This window comes from Leuciscus leuciscus (genome assembly GCF_965113295.1).
Source record: "Leuciscus leuciscus genome assembly, chromosome: 9".
NCBI lineage: Eukaryota > Metazoa > Chordata > Actinopteri > Cypriniformes > Leuciscidae > Leuciscus > Leuciscus leuciscus.
Genome location: NC_138733.1, coordinates 35978494 through 35995993, shown reverse-complemented (window position 1 = coordinate 35995993; position 17500 = coordinate 35978494). Strand labels below are relative to the sequence as shown.

At 38.0% G+C, this 17500-nt stretch overlaps 2 protein-coding genes across 10 annotated transcripts in view; both read right to left on the bottom strand.

Moving 5' to 3' along the window:
- igsf5b (immunoglobulin superfamily, member 5b) overlaps nucleotides 1-2863 on the bottom strand; it is a 22680-nt gene extending 19817 nt beyond the window's left edge. The window contains exons 1-2 of the mRNA XM_082180681.1: nucleotides 1070-2863; nucleotides 1-72 (exon numbers count right to left, since the gene is read on the bottom strand). The exon at nucleotides 1-72 is cut by the window's left edge and continues 34 nt beyond it. Coding sequence (XP_082036807.1) covers nucleotides 1-72; nucleotides 1070-1093 — 96 coding nt within the window. The 5' untranslated portion in view covers nucleotides 1094-2863. The remainder of the gene's footprint in view (nucleotides 73-1069) is intronic.
- Nucleotides 2864-2977: 114 nt separating this feature from the next.
- sh3bgr (SH3 domain binding glutamate-rich protein) overlaps nucleotides 2978-17500 on the bottom strand; it is a 32516-nt gene continuing 17993 nt past the window's right edge. For 3 of the 9 annotated variants that reach the window (XM_082180736.1, XM_082180738.1, XM_082180743.1), the window contains 5 exons: nucleotides 16628-16651; nucleotides 16369-16395; nucleotides 14997-15020; nucleotides 7479-7530; nucleotides 2978-3074 (listed from right to left, as the gene is read on the bottom strand). In XM_082180736.1, coding sequence (XP_082036862.1) covers nucleotides 7522-7530; nucleotides 14997-15020; nucleotides 16369-16395; nucleotides 16628-16651 — 84 coding nt within the window. In that variant the 3' untranslated portion in view covers nucleotides 2978-3074; nucleotides 7479-7521. The remainder of the gene's footprint in view (nucleotides 3075-7478; nucleotides 7531-14996; nucleotides 15021-16368; nucleotides 16396-16627; nucleotides 16652-17500) is intronic. The other 6 variants (XM_082180737.1, XM_082180739.1, XM_082180740.1 and 3 more) reach the window with 3 other exon arrangements.

Below are 17500 nucleotides of genomic sequence, written 5' to 3'. Positions count from 1 at the left end.
CATATTGCCAGAGAAACAGTCAGGCCATTGTTCTGCACAGCAAGGACACGGTGGAGAAAATATTTGCAATTCCTACAAAAAATAAAATTGTAGTGACTTTTTACCTTATTTACAACATGAGCCACACACTGTTAATGTTGCAGTAACACTTAAATAAAATACCGTACATTAAAGTGTTGTGAAATGCAGTCTATTTAAATACATCAAATTAATTGAATTGAATTATATATTCTTATGGAAATATACATTTATATATTTAATATTTTTTCTGTACATATGTTTAATATATATTTTAAAATATTTTATATTAGGTCTTAAAAAGTGCTAAGGTGATATATGGAACTATTATTATTATTATGATTCACACATGCTGAATGTGAAATATTTGAATATTTGAATATATGTATGTATATATATATATATATATATATATATATATATATATATATATTCATGCTGTAGGACCTCAAGCAAAAGGTGATTTAACTGAGAAATGATGGCCAGTTATAGGGCCTAAATATACACTTTCCCTTCAAAATCCATATAAATGTATATATTGACATTAATAAATAAAGTATAATAAAAAATTATTTCAACTTTTACATTTTACGGTAACAAGACATGTAGGGAAAATGTGTGTAATTGTGATGAAAATAATAAAATAATACAAATCAAATTAGTCTGATTTCTTTGTGCAAAATATAAATTCTTCTTTTTTTTTGTTTTTTTTGTTAAATTATGGTCATGTTCTTAACTGGTTTTGTAAGATTCACCCGAATACAATTTATATGCTTGTTGCTGTAAAAAAAAAAAGAAAAAAAAAAGAAAAAAAGAGAGAGAGAGAATAAAAACAAACTAAATGTGAGATGTTGAACCTTTTCCCACATTATAGTGCATGAGTCTGCTAACACTGTAACTCTAAATCATGAAAACACATGAACAAGAGATTGTTTAACCTTAAAATATTGAAATGGCTTACACCTGTGACCCACATTTGTCCAACTTATAAAATACTTATCAAAGGATTTATTGAATTACTGAATAACAAATCCTGCTGCTGTATTCTTACCTTACGTCTCCCGGGATGTGTCATACAGTATTCCAGAGAGCTTGTTTCATACAGAGATCACGTTTCCCACAGTCAATATAGTAGCAGATTGTGTGGAACTGTGGGATGTGGCCAAAACTAGCGAGTTAAATATTACTGAAAGCAAAACAGCCTTTTTAGCCTTGAACTGACCACTGCAAATCTTCACCAGTGACTCACAGGCTGCTGTGAATATTACAGTGACGGCCTAAAATAACATCTTCAATTTGCTGCTATTGTTAAGTCAAATGTGAGCATGAGAAAACCTCCTTGTCTTCCATTCACTATCTCTAGGGAATCTCTTTTTAAATTCACATCCTGTTTATTGAATTGGCACCACCCTGGTTGAACATTTCTGCTCTTTAAATACACACAATGTGTCAAGAATAGAACATAATGAAGCAGACAGCGCCTTTATAACTCACTCTTTAATGTTAAAGAAGGGTATTTCCAACCATTCACTTCTGTCTACATACAAAGTGCATTAGAACTGCCGAACGACTACAGAGAACGGCTTCCCGCAGGAATTGACGTCACACATTCGGACTGAAATCAGACACAATAGACTGAAAAGGGAGGGAATTATGACTTATGCCCTTTTACAGTGTTATTGTCTAATTTTAACTTCAACTGTGGTTGTAACCAACTTTGAAGCATTTTGTTAAGTCTAATTTTGCCCCAATGAAGTATGTATACATGTACACTTAACTAAGTTTTGGACACACCTACTCTTGTCTTTATTACTACTAATATTTTCCATATTTCAGGATGATGACAGAAAAAGAAGCATGCCAATTATGTAGTGACCGAAAATATTAAACAAATCAAAACTATTATATTTTAACTCAGTGGTTTATAAACTTTTTTTTTTTTTTTTTGCCCGAGGGCCCAACTTTTAAATTGTAATTTAAAATATACTTAAATATTCTTAGCCCTAATTTCATATTCAATAAGCTAAAACTGTTTGGCAATTTCCAATCATACTTTAAGAATGACATTTATTTTACCATGAGCTGTACAGACCCAACAATATGCAAAATTATTGACTTATGCTGAAAAATAATATTGACAATATTGCCTTTTTAAATTGAATTCTCTTTCATGCCATTAGCAAAACAAACTATAGTCAATGTTCATATTCATGAACCATATTTATTGTCTTTTGGATCAGTTTTCTTTTGCCTTGCACAGTTTTATTCAGTTTTTGGGGATAATGGGATATCAAGTACCTGCAAATGTTAGCATCTACAAAATGTTATCTTACGGCTAGCTTGGCTAAGTGCAGATTTTAGCATTTATTTACGGCTAGCTTGGCTAAGTGCAAATGTTAGCATCTACAAAATGTTATCTTACGGCTAGCTTGGCTAAGTGCAAATGTTAGCATCTACAAAATGTTATCTTACGGCTAGCTTGGCTAAGTGCAAATGTTAGCAGCTACAAAATGTTATCTTACAGAGCTAGCTTGGTTAAGTGACTGATGAATTTGATCGAACGCACAGCAAACAAGTTTTCTCCTACCGTCTAGAAGTTGATAAAGCCTATGAATTTGCAACGGTTTGATTTTATAATTAGCATTTAGCATTGTAGCAAAGTGTGTCCAAAGTTTGACTGTATTTCACAACACTAACAGTTATTGCAAGTATTGGTTTGGCACATTTAAATGGTTCAGCACAACTATTTGGGATTCTATAGAACAAAGTCACAAAATGTTAGTTTAAAGGTTATAGAAATAGCTATCTTCTATATGTACAGTAAGAAAAAAGACATCCCTTTAAAATTCACTTGAAACTCGCCAGTTAAGCAATAAAAGCATACAAAGGCATTTTGCAGCCTCATCAGTAATGGGATAAGGCACAGCATTCATGGGGAGCTTGAAGCCGGGGTCCTGAGTGCATGTTCTCCAGTGCAGTGGTGTCACATTTGGCTTGAATAACGCTTCGGTGAAGGTGTTTGTGGGGGATTTTGGATGGCTCCAGGGAACTTCAAGCTGGAAGGTAAAGCACATAATAAGGGCTGTGCGTTCATAAATGTGAAGCAGCAAAGGTTGCTCGTCAACATCATGATCCCCCTCCCACTTATTTGTCATGCTGTTGATTTCCACAAAGAAAATGAAAAATAGCAAAAAACAAAATGGAAAATATGTTTATAGTAATATGCTTAATAGTAATAAGGCTTGTTAATTAGGCACCTTACAGGTTTTATAATTCTCAATAGCACCACATAACCACCCCAGACAGCACCATAGTGTCGGCTCAGATCCGGCCCACGTGTGCGTTGAATCCACATGTACCAGATGTGAACCGGATCTGGGCCGACACTATGTTGCTGTCTGGGACATAACACCACATAATTAACAACTTAATTATACTAATAAAAGTATATTCAACCTGGATACATACAGTACACTCACGTTAGGCAGTATGTACTATACAGCAAATCCAAACTGCTTGACAGTTATATGATTGAAAAATGTAAACTATATTAAAGGTATAGTGGAGGATCTTTCCGAATTTTAGATAAGACCCGCCCTCTCCACTTTTTGAATAAGTTTGATTGATTCACCATAATGATTGACAATTAGGAGGACCAATAGTATAGGTGATCCACCCGGAAGTAAAAAATCCTCCGCTATACCTTTAACGGCCAAGTAGGTGTGGCAAGCAAGGCGGGGCCGCGAGCCGTGGGAAGGGAGCGAGGCCAGTGGTGCGAGTGTTAATGAGCCGGTGAATGACACCGGTCTCGAGTCCCACGGAGGAGCTCCAGAACGATGAAAGGAAGAGTGACTAAGGAGAGGACCGGGCCTGGATTTAATGTTGTTGTTTTATGTTTATACGCTTTACTTTTGTTTTGTTGTTTGATTATTTTGTCTTTAAAATTACGTTAAACGTTCACCGGTTCCCGCCTTCTTCTTCCCTAAACTTGGTTACAGTTGGATATATTGGACATCCTATACTATATTAAAAAGGAAATCTTGGATATGTGATTGTTTAGTAATTGTTTTATCGCCGCAAAGCTCTCTATATAAAGTTCAACACATATATATAATATACTTTATCCACAGTAGTCACATAAAGTGATACCGTATATACTATATAGCAAAACTCTTTGATTTATTTCATCGCTAATGTAATTATATATCACCTAGGTTTTCATTCCAACTTTATTTGCATACATACAGTACATTAACGTACAGCATATTTAAACTGCTTGATTGCTTATGTGTGACCCTGGACCACAAAAGCAGTCACATGGGTCAATTTTTTTAAAATGTAGATTTATACATCATCTGAAAACTGAACGAATAAGCTTTCAATTGATGTATGGTTTGTTAGGATATGACAATACTTGGCAGAGATTCAACTATTTGAAAATCTGGAATCTGAGGGTGCAAACAAATCGAAACATTGAGAAAATCGCCTTTAAAGTTGTCCATTTATATTCGCGATTGTGCTGCATTCACTCACAAAATAAATGTTTTATATATTTATGGTAGCGAATTTACAAAATGTCTTCATGGAACATGATCTTTACTTAATATCCTAATGATTTTTGGCATAAAAAAAATCGATAATTTTGCCCCATACAATGTATTGTTGGCTATTGCCACAAATATACCCATGTGACTGGTTTTGTGATCCAGGGTCACATGTAGTTTACGATATTAAGATATTATAAACATTAAAATCCAGATTTTCTGTAAAGCTGCTTTGAAGCAATGTGTATTATGGAAAGTGCTATGCAAATACTTTAACTTGACTTGATGCTTAAAATAAGAGCGTTTGAAGCACAGGCGTTGTTTGGTGACCAAGAATTGTACCCACAACTTATTGCCATGGCCAATTTTGTCCCCATCTCTTTATGAAATAGCTTGGCGGCAGGGTGCATCTTCTAATAAGCAGGAAACATCTCCAATTTTAGTTTTCATTTCATTAGTTTGTGTCATTTTTTATGTTTTGCTGAGTGTGTCCGAGAGTGACAGCAGCAATATCCTCTCCCGTACAGCTCTGATGTATCTATCTGTACCTATGAGATCACAAAACAACATGCACACAAATGTGCCGACGCACTAAAGCTGATGTGCTTTTCATTTACTAAAATGAGGTTATTTTATTGCAGGCTAGAACCCTGGACCCTCAATGCAACAAGATTAATTCCAGACCAACAATATTCTGATATTCTGAATGATACCAATCCACAATCTGACTTGTGATGCAGCCTGGAATCATAATCACAACATGTTGGTTCATTCTTTTCCCACCATTTCTGTCAGCTGATGGAGTTTGGGTTCTTTGCCACTGTAGACTCTGGCTTGCTAAGCTGGGGACACTTAATATTCAACAATGTTATTTATTTGACTGACACTATTGGATGAGAACTGAACTGGGCTGCTTTATATATTAATTGAGCTCATTGCATAATTAATGAACTTTACACAGTTATTGAACCAAACTGAATCAACACTGAACTGACTTCAGCTTCAACAATGACTGTTTACTATTGTATTTTTAGAGCTGCTTTACAGCCGAATTGAACTCTGTTTGCATCATTGACTGAATCATTATTTTCCTGTTATCTCTGTAAAGCTGCTTTGAAACAATCTGTAATGCACTATATACATAAAGATGAATTGACTTGACCATGCTTAACATTCAAATGCTGATCCATGCATTTATTCACTGACCTATTAAATAATATATAATGACCATGGACAGTGCATGGCAGAAATATAGATCAAATTAAATATTTCATATTTCAAGTTTATGTGAGCACTTAAATTGATCAGCAAGTATTATTGCTTTCCCAAATCACAGTGTATCCCAATGTGCAGTTAAACTGTTGTTTAAAAGATTTTTTTAGTTTTCTACTTGTCATATTACATCTTATTAATTTCATCACTATATATCACATGAACTATTCATCAAAACATGTCATGTTAAATTATTTGTGCAAAAGTATTTAATATTTATAGTTAAACCTTTGTCATTCTTGACTTTACAGTCAATGGTTCATCTCACTTGCCTGCTAGGTATTCATTATAAGGGCATTACTGTACATGTATTTTTTGGTCATTTGTACAATCTTTTTCTTTTGTAAAAATGTATATAATAATAAACGATATAATTTATATTCAATACATAAATATATGTAGTAATTTATCATATTATGATAAGTTATGATTATAATGAGAAAATAACTAATTAATCGTTGAGTATCAGATTTAATTTGGATAAAAACTTATTTGACAAAAGTACATTTCTCCTATAACTGTGTTTGACCACCTGACAGCAATGCCACTCCGTGTTCTCTTTCTTTTCATACTGGTTACATTTGGTGCCACCTTGCGACTCGAGACAGTAAGACATTAACTCAAATAAATATTACTGTTGTAGTTTTAATATTACATATCAATAAGTGAGATGATGTACAACCAAGCCAGTCATAATCACAAAATAAATCCCTTTGCTTTGGTTCAGAGTCCTGATCTAGTGGTTTATTTTCAGACAATGACTGGCAAAATGTAAATTATCTCTATAACTGTATATTACTATTTACTTTCTGGGGTCCTTTTGTAACATTAGTAAAAAAAAATTGTTTTGTTGTTTAAAATAAAGCAGTTTTTCTCTTTTAGAAAATTAACCAGCCCAATGTTGCTGTTGTTCCTTTAAGAAACTCTTTCCATGTGAAATGAACAGCGGTACTTTGATTAACTTTGACGGGTCTTTTGTCAATAGATTTTCTGGTGTTATACACCAGAAGAAATAAAATCATCTATCCTGCTGATGTTAGTCACTGTGACTGGGAGGGCCACGTTTCTGAACACTGAATTGTACGAGTTAATCCCCCCTTTTCACAGGCGAGGCTTAAAATAGTCCCAGGCTAAAAGACATGTTTGAGCTGTTTTAACTGAAAGCAACTTGCAATATTACTACACCAGTAATGTTTTACTCCAAGGCACGTTTATAAAAGCTACTTAAATGCCCTAAATGAACTAAAGCTTAATCCTGGCTTAATCTAACATCTCTCTGTGAAACAAGGCATGCTTAGTATTTAAACTTTAAAAATTACAGTATCTTTTCATAGTACAATGAAATCTTTTATCTTAAACAGATAAAGAATAAAGAAAAATATATTCCTCATGACTTTTAAAACTGTGAGGTAATTAAATATCAACGATACATTTTAAACATGCTTATAAACAAATGCAACAAACACAGAAAGTCAATTTAAGCCAATATGATTTAAGATAACATTGCCGGCAGGATCTTTCTTTTAAGCACTCAACAGTCTTTGGTTCACCAGGCACACAAATATCTTTAGTCCTGGACAAAAGCAAGCAAATTGTATCCTACAGCGCCACCAAGTGGCAGAGAAGACGAAAGACATGTATTACCTGTGTGGGAAAATCCAGGTCCAAAATCCTCAGTTTCAGAACACTAGTCTTCCTGTGAATGACAGCAATCACACAGTTAACAGCATATTGTTCCTAGATGCTATAAATGCCTCCTGTATAATTTGTTTGGCCATAATTCTATTCTATTTTTCATTATTTATCATTATTATTCGGTTTTATTAATCATTTTTGTGCGGCCTGGCTCTTAGAGGAAAACAATACAAATCTGCACAAAATCGTTATACTGTACCTGAATTATGAATCAACCTGAAAAGTGTAGCCTATCGATTAGTTTATTAATTAAGTTGTCTTTAAGCAGCATCAGCATATTGGATCAGTCAAACGCTATACCAATCTATGAAGAAACTATTTCTTCAAGACAAGTTTTGCTGTTTTTGTTGTCTTTTTAAAATATTATAAAGTATCCTGAATACCAGACAATAATTTTAATGTGTCCCTCAGTTTGTAAAACTAAACAAATACTGTATGCATTAATATTACAATAGAAATCTAAGAAGCAAGGCATTCCAGAGTTTGAAAGCAGAAGGGTTCTTGGATGTTGTTGACTGAGCCGGAGTTGTTCTAAACTTGGAATATTCCCTTCGGACTTGCATTGTGTGGCCTACCACGGTACCACTCTGCTTCATAGCCTTTTTAACATTCTCTCTCACTGAAGAGTTATGACAGTGAAAATACACTCAGACCCAATGCTGAGATAACAGGAACATTTTTCACAGCATTTTTTTTTACACCACACCAAAACACCATTCACTGCATCTTATTCCCATCTGAATGTCAACCATGCCACCCTAAAGGAGAAGAGTCCATGTCCTGCTTTTTTCAATACAACATTTATAAAACCAACGTGTATTGCATGCTGATGGTCTTGTTAAACGTCAGATTTTTTTCTCTATGCATCAACATCATGTTTACAATGCTTCATTAAACTCTTTGGTGCACATTGAACAATGTATTTTCTCCACCCTGGAGCATATTCCATAAAAAAGACAAGTGCAGGACTCAGGACTCATTTGGCTACAACCAGTGGATAATATCCATATCTGGATATATGATGACATTGTAATGTTGCATTATTATTAATTGTTCTTGAATTCCCCTTTACTTAGATTTGCACCAACTAACTTTCCCTTTCATAGGTCACTCGATGCTGTGTCAGTAGTGGGAACACCCTCCAGGTGTGAGGATTGTCTGAAGCCCATCGAGGCACACGTGAGCTAGACGCCTTGACTCTGATGTCAAGCTAATGTTTCTGGATTGCGTGGTGGCAGCAGAGGAGCGTTATGTTAGTCAGATTAAACATATGACCCAGATGCTTGCGATGCAAATCTCTTTCATGTAAAGGAATAATGATGATGAAGATGATCACAGCATATTTGAATAGCCTGGAGATATTGGTGGTATTTCTGCATTGAAACAATTCCTTCTGGACTTTCGGGGTTGACGCATGTTGATAAGAACAGACCTGTGTTATCAGTGATCTCTTATCCGAATCATCAAGGGGGAATACGTTCTCACGCCCTGTAGAGATTATCGATGTACGTTCCACTCTCGAGGCATGGGTTGAGGCCCGGAGAGTGGAGGTTACACCCTGAAGTGGTGAGTGTGATCTGGCAAAAGGTTCGGATGGGCGAAGGTGGATCTGTTTCCGTCCAGTGAAACCACCCAGTGTCCTCTTCTCTCTGTTCCCTAGTAATGCAAAGGTAGCCCAGAACCAGCAAGTATGTTTTCCTGCCGATTTGACTGCTCTTAGCGGACCTTTTGAGGATAAGGGAAAACAGAAATGTCTGTTGTTGAGTCACCAACCTAGGTTTTGTTTTTGGATCTGATATCTCTTTTAAGCCCGGGACACACCAAGCCTGTGCGTCGGCGACTAAGTTTTCTCAGTGTGTTCTGCACGGTTTCACACAGTCAGCTGAAATTGGTCCTCGTCTGCTTTTTTCCGGCCGATTCGACATGTTGAATCGGTGTCGGGCCGTCGATGATAGAGAGAACTCTGATTGGCTGTTCAACTTAGTGAACGAGTCAGTGCACGAGAATGATAGCAAAACAGTGAGCAAAGAAGTCAAAACGGTACAGATAGAAGGCTGTTCTAATGTTACGTCATCTTTTACCTGAGTGTTCCTTGGGGAATATTTCAATATTAACATGAGCGGAGTGGAATAAAGAAAGTGTTTAGCAGGACTGATATTAAAAAAGATAAGCACGCACAGCTTTGTTTATGGTTTGTGTATCTGCAGCCTGCAGCGTCGGTTTCCCTTTTTGAATGACGAATATAGATGAATATATCTTCAGAAATAGACAGTTGTCTCATTTCCACGCAGGCGCAGAACGTGCATGACTGACAGCCGGCTATAGTTCGCTCGGTGTGTTCAGGTGCAGCTTTTTTCCCCCAACGCAGGCGACGCGACAACACAGTCGGCTTTCATCAGCGCTAGTTCTTTGGCGTTGGTTTGGTGTGTCCTGGGCTTTGGAGGGTTCTTCTTGGAAGATTCCAGTCCAATTGGACCTACTTTCTCAGGATCAATTCGGCAGCTTCATCCAGAGATGTGGAACCTTGGAAAGTTGGACCCAGTCCACTGCCCTATTAGATCAGCGCTGGCATTCCTTCAAATGTGTTTGTTTCCGGCTACACTCGGGGTACATGTAGCTGCAATTGCTGCTGAACATGTTCCATGCTGGGTGTTTCTGTCAGAGACATTCTTTGATTTCCTGCTTTATCCGTGGGCCGAGATGGCTAAGGCCTTTCTGCTTCATGGGATTTTCTGTTGTCTTACAGAGATGGAAGAACTTACAGAATAAACCTATGAAGGGGAACATCTCACTTATATATATAAACTTGGTTCCCTGAGAAGGGAACGAGATTCTGAGAGTACTTCTTAGTCCTGCTTTTGTTTCCATTATTGCAAACATGTCCTTTTGAGGCACAGGTGATGGATGATGCAAGTGCCATCAGCCAAACAATTGGCATGATTCTTTAAAGGCTTTAGACAATTGTCCTGTATTTGACCTAGAGGGTGTTCCCATAGCATTAAAAAAAAAAACTAAATAAATGACAAAGATCTGATAACTTTAGAAATTTTAAATAATATGTTACAATACTGTAACAAATAAAGTGACAAAACAAGGTTCATAAATATGTTAGTTAGTACATCTAATAAAAAACAAAGTCTAGAATAAATACTTTTTGTCTTTATTGAACACAATGACCCAACAATTGCAAACATGTTAAACTGTTAAAGTGTTCAATAAAAATATAAAATGTATCTTATTTTGTGGTTTTTGTTTGATCAAGATAAAGCTGGTGTAAGCGATGTTGGCCAAGTTCACTTGTGTTTTTTTTTTTCTCCTAAGGAATTTAAGAGAAATTTCTGAGCCACGTTTTATATTTTAAAGAAATGTGAGAACACTCCTGAGCTATAAAAGAGTGACATATGAGCAGAACAAACAACAAACAAACTATTTAGGGCACTGTGGAGTAGGGCTGAGAGCTGTGGGAGCAGAGGCCTCGTCACTGGCCTTGCTCCGGCCTTGCTCCGCTCCCACGGCTCTCCCTGTGTCCCTGCCGCACACCAGTAGCCGCGTTTCCACTGTCGGGCCAAGGCCGGGCTAGGGCTAACAGCGAGCCGAGCCGGGCCAGTGGCCTCGGGCCTCAAGCACCGGGCTTGCGTTTCCACTGCCGGGCAATTAGCCCTGCAGCGCTGCCCTAAACCCCGCCCTTAACACGCCTTCCTGGATCAAACGTCATACAACCCCACCCATTTCAGCGGGAATAGCGTACCGCACGATATACGTCACCTTTTCTCAGTAATATTCATTAAGCTAGCGACGGTTGCTAGGGGGGTCAAACTCGCGCGTGTCACTCATGCTAGACGCATGTAAACAGTTTACGGACGAGATGTCTACTGAGCTAAACCTGCTAACTCTGTCCGAGAATGATGTCCCCGGTGCCAAATTCACTGGTATAGAAGTAGAAGAACATACAAATATTCAATTGAAGAGATGGCTTGAGTGTAGAGGGCTGAAAAAGACGGGAAAAAGAGACGACCTGATCCAGAGGTAACGTTAGATTGTTATCGACAGAATTTCTCCCCTAAAAAACATCGCCTTACGCCACTGACAGTGACATTTTGCAGTTTCAACAAGCTATCTTATACCACCCTATGTCCTGTCTGTCATATATACTTTGTCCTCTGGTTGTCTTACGTCTGACAGTTGTTGGGGGTAATTCGGGAAACGAATAAAGAATACATCCTTCATATGTGGACGGTCATAGTGTCTGGAGTCGTTTCTGCAAGTTCCATAGCAGCAGTGTTTACTCAGCATGTTCTTATTTGAGGGATAACCGGCAGAAAACAAGCAGTACTAGCATGAATCATAAGCGAGCGCGCTTCTATGTTGACCCCCTTCCGGTTTACGTTGCTGACGTCACGCGGCCTTGCGGTCTAAAAATAGCACTCGTGCGGCACGCTATTATGATGTTCATTCAGGCAGGAAGTTAGAAAACTTAGATTTTAAGAAGATAGCATGTATTAACTCACCGTCCGCGGCTGCCATAGTGTCCCGACTTGTCTCTCCACTAACAGATGGACGGTGACCCAGCACACCGTCCATCAAGTCGAACCATGGAAAGTTCCTTCTCTGGGCACCGCTTTGTCCATTGTGCGTTTTAATCGCCTTGTACTGCGCCCACAACTTTTTAATTTTTTCCCGAACTTGAAGCGTTGTTCACTGAATGCTTAGCTTAGCAAGTTCAGCAACGATGTATTTTATAACGTCCTCGTTTCTGCACAGAGGAAGCTCCCGAAAAAAAAGTTGCTTTATTTTATGATAGTCCGGTATAAAGAGACGAGACGTGGGCTACTGACAGATAAAATAAAAACATGACTGTGATAGCCTTTATGATTGGTCGGATTTCTTCAAGCGTATGTTTTTTTACTATGCGTATCTTCAAGCGTTTACTATGTTTACTATGGTAACGGTTAGCGCGCATAGTCTTTTGCATCACAAACACAAGGCATTCAAACATGAACGCGAGTTAAATTATTTTAAAAGTCTTTAATGCTGACAGAATCATCCGGCGCTGCCGTCTCTCGACTCAGGTATACTCCGCCTCTGTTCGTAACCACTCCTCTAGCCCGAGCTGGCCCGCTCTGGCCCAAGGTATTCGACGGGCCAGAAATCCTGGCCATTGGCCCTGAGTAAGCCCCGATCAAGCCCCGGAAGTGACAGTGGAAACGCGACTGGCCCTGGCACGCACTAGCACGGCCCGGCCCTGGCCCGACAGTGGAAACGCGGCTAGTGGTACCTATTTCACTGACTCCTGTCAAATAACAGGGACATTTTATGTGTGATACTCCAAAAGTGAATCGCTTGCAGCAGCTTTAAACTCTGCAACCGTAAGAAAATAATCAAGCAATTCAATGACACAAATGTAAAGGCAAAACTTTTTCAGATGCAAGTGTCTAGACCAGTAGTTCTCACCCTTTCTGACTCAAAGACAATATTTGAAGCCCCCCACCCCCAGCAGTCCCATGGCGTCACACACGGGCCGCCAGTGATTATAATAGAACACCTGAATTACATGTCATCAACTTTTTTGTCTTTAGGAGCTGTTTGTTTGTAGCGCGTTGTAACAAAGATGAAACTATGGAGAAAAAAGCAGCAAATTCAGAAATGTAGAAAGTGTGTGCCTCCCTGTCCTTGTTTTATGACACCTGAAGACACCCATGATCTTTGCATTGTTTACTTGGGAGAGCTCGAGGGGTCTGGATCCGTTTAATGTGACAAGTTCACAGTATGGAAGCTCTGCTCATGCTTGGCCCTCTTCTAGAGGGATGAGGGACAAGCATCTGCAGTCTGCACCCTGCTTGCAGGTCTTGCTGCTGCCGCCGGTGACATGGAGATCATGGGGCTCGCAGGTTGAGCTGGCTGAAGAATTTGAGAAAGGGATTTAGTTTTTTCAATCCTTGTTGCTAGCTGGGGTGATCTGCTTGATTAGGAAGCCAATTCTTTGGCTTCTTCCATCAACCCCACAAACAAGGAACTGTTGGATGTAATGGCCCGCACCATGACCAGGTTGAACTTGACTTGGTCGCGCCAGAGACAGGACGTTGCTCGCAGTGGACTCAATGAGCGATTTCTGGTGAGTTTGGTTCGTCCCTCCTCCATGAGCCTGCCGTTTCTTCTGGATCTTCACACTGAAGTGGAGAGGTCATGGAAGAAGCTGAATTCAACACACATCAATCCTTTTCCACATTCAAATTACACAAATGTGGAAGGATTGAGCGAGCAGGGATACATGAAGATGCCCCCTGTAGAAGAGACGCTGGCTAGCAGAGTGAGGCATCTTCGTTGAAGGCTGCAGTCTTGCCGTCTAAACCATTCCAGACCACTTTGTGGTTCATTGGCAAGGCATTGTTTCTCTCCTGTGTGTATAGTATATAGTGGTAGGGGCATATACTGCCCCTTGGATGGATGGCAATACATAAGGTTGTACCTTGGGCAGTATGGAGATAGACTACTACATCTTAGAAAAGCAAGTAGTCGTCCACTCCTGGTCTATGCTAAGGTTCTAATTACTGAGGTTTTAGCAACTCGCTGCTTTTGTAGGCTGCTTCCCAAGAGCCTTCACCAGCAATATTGCTGAGGTGCTAGTAAGGCATACCTGGACTAGCCTGGACTTCCTTTGTAAATATGTTATGGAGCTTGGGAGTTTTACCCTAGTGCCGGTGGATAGTGGCTTTAAGGAGTAGCGCAACTATATAGTATTATGCAAGTCACATAAGGTTGATGCACTCTTGACTCCAGCTGAGTTTCAGAGTCGTTTAGTGCTCTGCCCGCTTTGTTTGTGAATATTCACAGCTTAGTGAGGCAGGCATTCCTTCAGCATGATATAGTGGGTATTGGTTACCCATAGCATCATCAACGCATTACATGTAGCATGAGTTACGTAATCTGATTACTTTTTTCAAGTAATAAGTAAAGTAATGCATTACTTGGAGTGAGGCCCTAGCGAACGGTCCACTCATGCACTGCTCGCGTGAAACAACATTTGCTCAAATTTTGTTGATATTCATCTAAACGCCGCTCTCAGCTCTCTATCTTTTTACCACTAAGCAAAGAACAAAAAAAGAACTTCGCTGTGAGTATATCACAAAATGTATGTTTGCTAACTGAATAATGAATGTTACACCAATGAATATTGCCGTGTGGTAAAACTTGCTTCAGATAACGGCCATGCTGATGATGTTTCCCACAATGCAACACCAAGACGCAGCGTCTCGTTCCCCTTCTCAGGGAACCGGGTTGCATTTTTTTACTCACTTGCAACCCCTTTGGAAATGTGCTGAGGGCCCCTAGTGGGCCCTGGACCCCTGGTTGAGAACCACTGATCTAGTCAATCTGAAAGATTTCAAACAAAACTGGTGACATGCACCGGTGCCCCTGGCCTTCCCCGACCACAACATGCTCAAAACAAGCTAAAATGTTCAAGAGTACCTCTGAGGCATGTTCCTCTTCCTCCTGCGATAAAGGAATTTGGTATTAAAACAGAAGAATGCATCAATGTATTTGAGTGAAAGAATCAACTACTAGGGGGGCTGAAGGTTATGCTACACCCAGATAGTTCTCTGTGCTAAGAGGATGAGCAGTGGAAGTGAGTTTGAGTGGATATATATGTGTGTGTTTCCACAATAAAGAAAGATCCTAGAAGTGACAGCCAGTGGGGAAAAAAATTCTCCTGTAACATAAGTGAGGGATGGAATGACTGGAAAAGAAAAGAGAAGAAAAGAAAAGACAACTGAGAGAGATGAGGAGAGCTTGATGCAGCATGTCTGGAGAAAAGGGAGAGCAGGTGAGGATCATGGAGAGGAGTTTACTGCAACTGAATGTGGAAAATAAAATTGGTGTGTGTACGCTTATGTCACAAAAATAAAAATATTACTAGTGTCGTGGCCGTGTGGTAAGTGCACATTTAAGCACACTGAGTAGTAGTTCTTATGAGGAGGATGTGGGTTTCAATTTGACCCTCAACACTGATCATGGCATATCATTTCCTTGCATCGTTTACAACATGATAATATTAGTATTCAAATGTGCAGTCTGGGGTATTTAGTAGCATTTCTTTTTTTAGAAGCTGTTAATTTATTGATAATGTATGTTTCAGTGTCTAAACAAATGTAGTAAACAAATGACAAAAACATGCATATTATATACCTTTAACTAAAAATAACAGATAAGTAAAATGTTTAGTGACCTTCTAATGTAATTTGTTGTATTGTTGCAATATTTTTTTTCTTTTTTTCAACAGTAACATTTCCTTTAATTTGAGGTAGTGTTTCAATGTGGGTCTGTATTTCTCTTTATTAAATAAATGAAAAATAATTACAGAAAAATGTTAAATATAAATTTTTTAAAATTACAATAAATCATAATTTATGGAAACCAATGCTGTATTTATTTGATCAAAAAAATACAATGAAAACAGTTATAAAGAATTAATTAAAAGGAATTAATATCTTTATAAAAAAAAAATAGCTCAACCATTCAACATTGGATAATAAATGAATTAATTCTTACATTTCATTATTAATACATTAAATTGTCATTCTCAGGTCGATGCATTGTGATGCACTGATGCCTTTTAGACACTATCTAAAGCTAAATTTATGTCATGTTGTATATATTATTCACTGAGGGACTTCAGTGAATCACTTATGTATCTGGTATAAAAGTATTGTATGTTAAATTTGGTCCAAGTGCTAGAGAACAGATATCAAGTGTAGTTAGAAGAAAGAAAAGAGAGGAAAGAAAAAGAGAAAGAGAAGGAAAATAGAGACAAAAAGTGGAAAATAGACATGTATCAATCTACCTCAAGCTCTCGCAGTTCTTCTTCCTCCTAGAGGGGAGAACAGACTGAATCAGATGAGAGGAATGTGAGAGCTTAAGTTGAAGAGATGCATGCAGAAACAGATGGAGAGAGGAGAAAGAGACTGACAGGAGGCAGCTAGAATTGGGAAGTGAAACAGGAGGTTAAAAGGAAGAATAAAGGAGGAAAATCAGTTGCGAAATGAGGGGAAAAAACGCAAATCACGAGTACAGAGATATACTGCTCATCAAACCCAAGTTACCTCAGACACCAAATCATCTTCTGCCTGTAAAAAAAACAGGAGGGAGAGAGAAGAAGGGATGTGTGCAATATGCTTTAGACAGTCTGCCATCTGATTTCATTCAATACTTATATTGATTACAAAAAATTTACTTTTTTACCAAATATTTGTGTATTCACTGTGTATTTAATGCTTATTAAAGCAGGAATTTTTTCATCTAACATTTAATTTAAATTTTATTTCAGCTTTATTTCAGAAATTACGAAAAAACGAGAAAAAAGTGTGCATTACTGCAGTTGTTATTTCAATGACATATTTGTTCATGATCTAACCCAAAAAAATTACTTGATTTGTTGTAATTTGTCAGGTTGCTATAGTCAGATAAAGAGACCTCTAAGCATTACATTTTTCAATGAAATATGTATTTTAAATTCAAACCATATTTGACCTTTCAGATGCTTTATTCCTCATGTGGTGAAAAGTGCAAATAATTTAGTGTAAGTTATGATGGTTAGGATAATGTAGTTGTTATGGGCGAAACCATATGGAAAATATCATTTTTAATTCAGTTAATCTTCATTTATTTCTTAATTCGGTTCAAAATAAATCTTATTATATATGGAATAATTTTCCATTTTTGGGAATAAATGTGTTATTTTGGTGGAGAACTTAAAGGCTTTTAAAAACAGAAAATGCATCCATGGCACCTGTAAGAAACAGGGGGAAGAAAAATGACACAGGAAAAAAACAAAGGCAAAACCCAATGCAAACGAGTCGCCTTCCAAGTGAGTAAATGACTGTGAGGAGCAGATGAGAGTCACACAAAAACACATGGATGCAAAAATGAACTAAAAATAATAATGGAAATGTTGTCAGCCAGATAAGAAGAAATGA